This window comes from Chlorocebus sabaeus, chromosome 12 (genome assembly GCF_047675955.1).
Source record: "Chlorocebus sabaeus isolate Y175 chromosome 12, mChlSab1.0.hap1, whole genome shotgun sequence".
In the NCBI taxonomy this organism is placed as follows: domain Eukaryota; kingdom Metazoa; phylum Chordata; class Mammalia; order Primates; family Cercopithecidae; genus Chlorocebus; species Chlorocebus sabaeus.
In genome coordinates this window covers 65389177-65397463 of record NC_132915.1, presented here as the reverse complement: position 1 = coordinate 65397463, position 8287 = coordinate 65389177, and the positions used below count along the sequence as shown (strand labels likewise).

Below are 8287 nucleotides of genomic sequence, written 5' to 3'. Positions count from 1 at the left end.
GGAGGCTGAAGCAGGAAGACTGCTTGAGCCCAGGAGGTCGAGGCTGCAGTGAGTTGAGATCACGCTGCTGCACTCCAGCCTGGGAGAGTGAGACTGAGTCTCAGAAGAAAAAAAAAAAGAAAAGAAAAAAGTCACACTCCTCACTCTTCTCTTTCTGCTGAACTCCTATATATCCTTCAATGACAAATGCTGTTTCTTTCAAGAATCCATTTCTAACTCCATGCAAAGTGGGTCAGTCCCGCTATGCTACAAATACATCTGTCCCTGCTAACAGACTCTGAAATCCTTGGGTTTACTAGACAGTAGCAGCTTCAGCCTGAGGACCTAAAGCTTGTAAGTACTTAGTAAACATTTATTGAATAAATGAATGACAAAACATTCCCTTCACTACTGACCAGAAGGAGTGCTATTTTTCCTCCAACTAGTTTAATTGGTGAAATCCATACCAATATAACTTGAGTTCTAGCCTTTAGAGACCAATAAAATGAAATAAAAATACAAATTTGGGGCCAACATTGAGACTTAGGGAAATTACCATAAAGTAACATTTCAGGGGGGGTTCATAGTTTGGATACTTATTTGTTGACCAAACATACTTACTGAAGTCAATATTCTTTTATTCAACATATTAAATGTGTTGTTTAACTCTGGTAACCACAGCTGTGACTTAGTTAACGATCTCAATAAATCCTACTTAAATCAGAGACAGGAAAAAATTATGCAAATGAATTCTTATCTGTTTTTCTGCCCAAGGCATATTTGATAACAGATAAAACATACTCCAAATAGTCTCTACTTAATAGTCAGGAAGCCATTTGAGGTTTTATTTGGATCAAAATCAAATACAAAGAAGAGAAGCCTGCTATATTCACAAATGGTTTTATTTCAGAAAGAAATTACACATTAAAAAGAGACATAGTTAAGAGCTTACATTCACATATGGAAGTGAATCTAAGAAAGTCAACAATTATTAATATACAAAACCACATGATTAAAAAAGACAGTAACAGATAATGACAGATGGGCTTGACTTAGATTCATCCACAAAATAATCTTTTGTTTAAAAACAAAAAGATACTGGTCTTAAGATAGCTCTTTAGAAACAAGTTGGTAGTTCCAATGAACTTTAAAATCAAAGCGATCATAACAGTCTTTATGTAGGCTGTATCACACCCACACTCATCCGGCAGGATGGAAGAATCCATCAATTATACCTTGCAGCTAGATAGGATGTCTTCCACTAATCTCTTGTAAACCCAGGCATCGCCCTTAAGCCGCTGCCTCCTGATACCCACCACATCCGGTTTTTGAAGCTGGCACACTTCTAGTTCAAATTGCATTGTCACTTTGCCAAAATCTGACTGTGTTTGACACTTCAGTGTATAACTGCAAAAAACAAGATAAGAAGCTAGTTAGTAGGAGAACCATATTCTGTATAAGAGTTTTCTAAGCCTCTAGGAGGCCAGTGGAGGAAATGAACCATTATTTCATATTAAGCAAAGTATTATTGTTTACAGTTTCCAAATAACCTAACTATGCTTTAGTAATAGAGTATGACTGGTGTTTTCCCAGAAACTGAACTAGGATCCTAAGAATAAGCATGAAAAGGCTTTATTAGAATTCTCCCTTGCTCCAAAGAAAAGCCCCTATTTCATAGCTATACATGCCATTCATGCTCAAGAAATCTGGCATTCTTTACGTAACCCTTTCAACAGTGTAATCCGCAAACATTGGGCATTTCCACAACATTCACAACAAAGGAAAGTGCAATAAAGATAACATTTCGTATGTGTGAGCCTTGTCAGAAACTTCTGTCTTTCATATAGATAAAGCTGAAGCCACTAACCTGTCAAAAAGGCACGTGTTTTTGAGGTTTTTCTAATTAGTAATAAGAGGTTATGATCATCACATCACTTTATGGCAGAAAGAAAAGCAGAAGAAAAAGCCCAAGGAAATGATATATTCCCATAACTGAAATGTATAGCATTTATAGCTAGAACTGCCGCATTATCTACTCTGAGAATGGAAAGGCCCAGTCAAAATGAAGCCTGAAACTCATCTTAAGACATATGTATGACCCTGAAAAGTTGGATAAATTTAATTCATGTAAATAATTTTTAATTAGTTTACATTCTATTTTAGAGTTTTGTCTTACTAATCTTCAATAAATAGAACTGATTTTAAGTTTCAATTCCCTAAATACTTAAGGGTTCCTGATTAGGTGCTGTTCTGCAGATGTGTGGAGAAGTTACATTGTTTCTGTTACGCACTTTTTTCTGTTTCACACTGTTATGTACCAAAATATTCTTTTTCTTAGTAACTTAGTCATGTGTTTTGGGAAAGAGGCTTGATCTCTCAAAAATAAGCAGTCAACATCAGAAATGCCAAAAGGAGTACCCTGTAGTTAAGATTCTTGACAGGAAGATGAGGCATAGAACAATTTAGTCACATGTTAGAGAACAGATCATTGAGAGGCCTGTGACAGAGATATGCCCAGAGGCTCATAAGCCCCACGCAGGAAGAAGAGATCAGAGTGGGAAAGATGTGTTCTAATGAAGCCTGAGAGGAATGCCAGGGTTCATAGAAGGAATGCTTGCCAACATTTACAGGCAAGTAAAAAGTAAAATTATATCTGTACAAGAATGTTTCTTAAAATCTTACTCTATATTGACTATTCTATTTACATGTTTAAATCCATGCGTGTCTCTACTGGCTGCTTTAATAAAGAAATTTTAAAGGGAAATAATCGAATGGAAATGCTTAGAAATATGGCCATCTTGGGTAACCAGAAGAGGCCTAGCTATTGAGACCCAGGAGATCATAACCAAGGAGCTTTTGATGGCAGTTCCTTCAAAAGGAGAGAAATAAGGTGAAAAAACTTCCTAAAGCACTGAAAATCCAGCCCTGAAAAATAGCCAATCATGAAGAGAAGGATTCTATATAAATCCCTGATTTGTTTGAAATGTCTCACAAATTTAATTATAATTTATAAATATTATTGTAAAGCAGAAAATCAAAGGAAAATAGAGGATCTACAAGAAAGCCAGAAGAATTTTGAATTTTCCTATTTTGAAACAAAAAGTCTAACTTTGAAAGTGGAACAATATCTATGCTTCTAAAACTTTTATAGCTTGAACCAAACAAAAGAGAATAAATTATAAGCAGTAACACTACCTTAAAAGCTTTTGGAATGAGGTGGGAGAAATATATTTTTTCTAAAGCACAGGGGTGGGGAGATCAACTCCTATTTTCTCTTTTTTTTTGAGACAGAGTCTTGCTCTGTCACCCATGCTGGAGTACAGTGTGGTGTGATCTCAGGTCACTGCAGCCTCCACTCCCGCATTCAAGTGATTCTCATGCCTCAGCCTCCCAAGCAGCTGGAACTACAGGCATGCACCACCATGCCCAGCTAATTTGTTCGTATTTTCAGTAGAGATGGGGTTTCTCCAGGTTGGCCAGGCTGAACTTGAACTCCTGGCCTCAAGTGATCTGCCCACCTCAGCCTCCCAAAGTGCTGGCATTACAGGCATGAGCCACAGCACCTAACCAACCCCTATTTTCTCAAAGTCCAAAAGACATTAAGTAATAAATGCAACAGCTTGTAAATGTGCTTCTTACCCCTTTTGTACAAAGTCAACATGCTTCTTTGGAAGGATAGACATTATTTCATTCAAGAGTTGATCTGGATTCACTAATCTAGTTGTAGTCACATTATAGTGAAGCTTAAAAAAGAAAAAGAAGAGAAGTAAATTTTTACATCAACACAAAGACTATCACAGCAGATCAAGAGTTCTAAAACTCCTCAATATAGTACCATTTCAAATGGAACTATTTCCTGAAAAATACCAAAGGAATTTACAGTCAACTCTTAGTGAGTTCATGGCACACTGGGAAAGCTTAGAGAAATGATGGTTATTAGTAACCACATCCATAGCTTCTTTTTCATACTTTCATCTTCCTCTCCTACCAATCCTTTTAAAGAAATAAATATTAAAGAGCATCCATCTAACTGCTTGAGCTGTGCTTGTTTTCCCCTTCCCACACTATTTTAAGAGACATTAACAGTCCTGAAATGTATACCACAGAAAGATAAACACCATACAAAGTTTGCTTTGTACCTAGTTGGATATGTTTCCTTAATTCTTTCTGGATTATTTAAAGAATATTATAGAGTTCTAGGAGCTGATTTTATGACAGTTCTATGAGGAAATAAATGTAACAGGTATTCCTTTAAAAAAGTAATGTCATATTATTTTTTCTCATTGACTGAGAGCCTAATTCTCAGAGATAATTTCATTCCTAATTGATATTTATCCTTCATTCATTCAACAACTATTTTTTGAATATTTACTATGTACTAAGCACTGTTTTAGTGGGTCCTGGACACACAAAAATCCCTCCCTTTCTGGTAAGTACCTTCACTGTCAAACAAAACCTTAGTTTCTATGTCTTTCAGGTTTTAGTTCACTGTATAAATAAAATGCTGAGGAAAAAAAGTATTCAACTTTTCAAAATAAGAACCTATTGCCCAAAGAAGAGATATAAGTTTCTTAAGGTAGTGCTTCTCATAGTGTGATATAAAATAGAAAAGATAGACAAGGTAATTCTGGGTGGCACATGGATAAATATTTTTAAATATGTATTTGTTTCCATCTGATTTAGAAAACATATTTGTATTAAATATGTATTTGTTCCCATCTGATTTAGAAAATATAATTAACAACAACAAAAAAACCCCTAATGATATATGTTTCCTTTTAAATAAATTTGAGTATTAAAAAATTATCTTGATTGTGGTAATGGTTTCACAGATGTTATATATAATGCCAAAGCATATTAATTGTACTTTAAAATATGCACAGTTGGCCAGGTGTGGTGGCTCATGACTGTAATCCCAGCACTTTGGGAAGCCAAGGCAGGAGGATTACTTAAGCTCAGGAGTTCAAGACCAGTCTGGGTAACATAGTGAGACCTTGTCTCTACAAAAAATTAAGACTTAGCCAAGTGTGGTGGTACATGTCCCTGCTACTCAGGAGACTGAGGCAGGAGGATGACTTGAGCCCAGGAGGTCGAGGCTGCAGTGAGCTATGATCATGCCATTGCACTGCAGCCTAGGCAGCAGAGCAAGACTCTGCCTCAAAAAATTAACAACAAATAAAATAAAATATTTGCAAGTTTATTACATATCAGTTATAGCTCTATAAATCTATTTGTTAAAGGAGTGTCAACATAAAGAAAATACCAGATAAGGCCGGGCGCGGTGGCTCAAGCCTGTAATCCCAGCACTTTGGGAGGCCAAGACAGGTGGATCACGAGGTCAGGAGATGGAGACCATCCTGGCTAACACAGTGAAACCCCGTCTCTACTAAAAAATACAAAAAACTAGCCAGGTGAGTTGGCGGGCGCCTGTAGTCCCAGCTACTCGGGAGGCTGAGGCAGGAGAATGGCATAAACCCGGGAGGTGGAGCTTGCAGTGAGCTGAGATCCGGCCACTGCACTCCAGCCCGGGCGACAGAGCGAGACTCCGTCTCAAAAAAAAAAAAAAAAAAAAAGAAAATACCAGATAAATAATAGTGCACACAATACACCCATAGAGCAAATGTTGTGAAACTGAGTGTTAACGAAGGGACCCTCTCTTTCTTGGTTCCTGATCCAGCACTCTTTTCACCAAACTAAATTGGCTCTGTCAAGATGATATTAATAATAAACTGAACACCTTCAAATCACAATATAAATTACTGCTTTGGTAAAATAAAGAATGAATCCTAACTTATCTATTTAAATTTTGGATTTTTAATAGACTGCTTCCAAAAGAGGACATAACTACATATGATTTGCTATCTTAAAAAACTAAAGTATTATTTCTACTATCCTTGCAGCTCTTCTGGTAAGTGTATAGTTTTTAGTACAGTATTTAAAGTTGGTGGAAAAAAATAAGGTTAATTTCCCAAAGAAAGTCCTTCAGTTTTGCAAAAACTTAAAAGCAATAAAAAGTGTTAAAGATCTAAAGTTAAAGTTTTTCATCTTAAGACTCTGCTAATTAGACCATGGGCCTATACATGAGGGGGGTAAAGTGCTCAACACTGGTAGTAATCCTTGATATTGGAAATACCACCTTACACTAATAAAGCATTTAATACGCCACATAGCATCCCATATGTAGAGTCTTGTTTCTACATCCCAGCCTTGTGAGGTTGCCAGGGTACGCATTTTTCCAGATTTTACAAATGAAGAAACTGAGGAGATCAGGAATAAAATGATTTATCAAAGCTATATAGTACAAAGCTGGAGCCAGAACCCAGGTCTTCTCATTCCCAATCTTGTGGTTTTTCTCCTACATTCTGGAAGTACTGGAGAACTCCCTAGAAAGCCAACTAATACCTCAGTAGTTTCTATTGAAAAATGCATTCAGGTTCCAAAATATTTACATAATGACCATTTTTAGAACATTATCCATTAGTATTTGGTAACTGCTTAGCTTCTCAATAATGTATATATACATATATATGGTTGAACTAGTTTCCTTAATTTTATTTAACATTTTTCAGTGCAATGGTACTATGGTTTTTTTAAACCCCAGTGTCAGTGCTTGAAATACTTAACTATCTCCAACCAGAGAAATTTCAGAACAAAAGAATAAAATATGCCTAATAAACAGCCATATGTAACGTAAACTTCTCAGCACACTACATAAGTTCAAGGCAATGACTGCTAGTGGATAAATCCTATCTTCTTCCACTTTAAGACAGAACACAAATGAGATCTCAGAACATTCTCCTCTGAAACACCCTTCTGCCCAATAGCTCAGCATTTTCCTTCCCTCAAACCACCCAGATGTGCTCATTACGAGAGTCTCAGTGCAAAACCTAAACACAGACCCAGTCCCCAAATGATGGGCACACTACCATCTCCCCGGCTCTGGGCCCACACCTCTTGGAAAGTGTTTTTACTATAGCACTGAGCCCAGTGTGTCAGAACAACATCCCAGCCCGTTTTCACAGCCAGCCTAAGAGTTCCTCAAGGACACGGGCTGTGTCTCATTCGTCCCTTTACCTCTTAATTACTCCCCTTCCACCAAACAAACATGTATTCATTAGGTGTTTGAATGAATGCTCAGAGAGAATCCAAGAGAATAAAAAGTACTTTATATCAACTAATAGTTTATTTTTCCTTTCCTTCCTTGACCAAATATATTGTCCACACCAGTGACACATTAACCCTTTTAAAGCATACTGGGTCTATTAAATAAGATCCACACCTTTTTAGCCAGGCCTTGAGGCCCTTCCAGCCTACCTTCCCCGCTTGTCACTCACTGTTTTCCTGACACACACCACACTCAAAACTCCAATTATCTTCCCATGCATTCAAATATTTCAAGGGCCTACACAGTATCCATGAATCAGGGACACAACTAAGCTCAAGTCCCCCTCCTTAAGGCAGCTCTCAGTTCTCCACCTGTGCCCACTGCTTCCTCACCTCCATGTTGCCCCTGTGACCAATCCCTCCAACTGCTCTTGAATATTTGAATGATAGCTGTTTGCTCCTTGAAGGGAGTGACTGTATCTATTTACTGACTGCACAGTAACATACATATTTTAGTTGCTCAAAAAACACATATTAACTAAGTGAATAAATACTCAAATAGAAAAACACTAATAAATTCTCAGTACCTTTAAAAAAAAAAAGGCAGTCCATTAGCAGTCAGCTTCTGAAATCCATATGAAAGAATTCCAGCCTGCTTACCTTTAGTCTTCTGGGCCCGTCTCTGGCACAGCCCTTCCTTTTGCTCCTGGTGAGCACAGTGATAACCTTATCCAACCCCCTTTCAAGGCTCCCAAACACTTTGGCTCCCTTTCTTTTTGGAGTCTCCTCCATATGTGCTTGGTTGAGATCCAGTTCCACTGAGCGGCACCTGAAACAAAACAAAAAAGGCATGAGGAGAGCGGGGCCTCCGGCCTGTGGGATCCGCAAGGGCGAACTTTTGTCCCTTCATACACATTAGGGTGCCTCATTCAGGTATGCCAGGGCCAGATCACCTCTCTCCTCATCAGAAAGCACCAAAGCCATTTCCTCCTGGACAGGAGCTGTCACCCTTCCACCAGGCAACTGCCACTCAGCAAAACTATTTATCCCCTTCCTTTTTAAAAAATGTCACATATATAGAAAAGTTCAAAGAAGAGTACAGTGAACACCGGTATATCCTCCTAGATTCAACAATTGTTCATATTTTGCCACATTTGCTTTCTGCATGGATACAGATAATACATTAATGTGCATATGTATATAG

General features: G+C 37.7%; 1 protein-coding gene across 5 annotated transcripts in view; it reads right to left on the bottom strand.

Annotated features, from left to right (window-relative positions):
* Positions 1–863: 863 nt before the first annotated feature.
* MELK (maternal embryonic leucine zipper kinase) overlaps positions 864–8287 on the bottom strand; it is a 104902-nt gene continuing 97478 nt past the window's right edge. For all 5 annotated transcript variants that reach the window (XM_007968721.3, XM_007968724.3, XM_037998249.2 and 2 more), the window contains 3 exons: positions 7744–7912; positions 3619–3722; positions 864–1386 (listed from right to left, as the gene is read on the bottom strand). In XM_007968721.3, coding sequence (XP_007966912.3) covers positions 1209–1386; positions 3619–3722; positions 7744–7912 — 451 coding nt within the window. In that variant the 3' untranslated portion in view covers positions 864–1208. The remainder of the gene's footprint in view (positions 1387–3618; positions 3723–7743; positions 7913–8287) is intronic.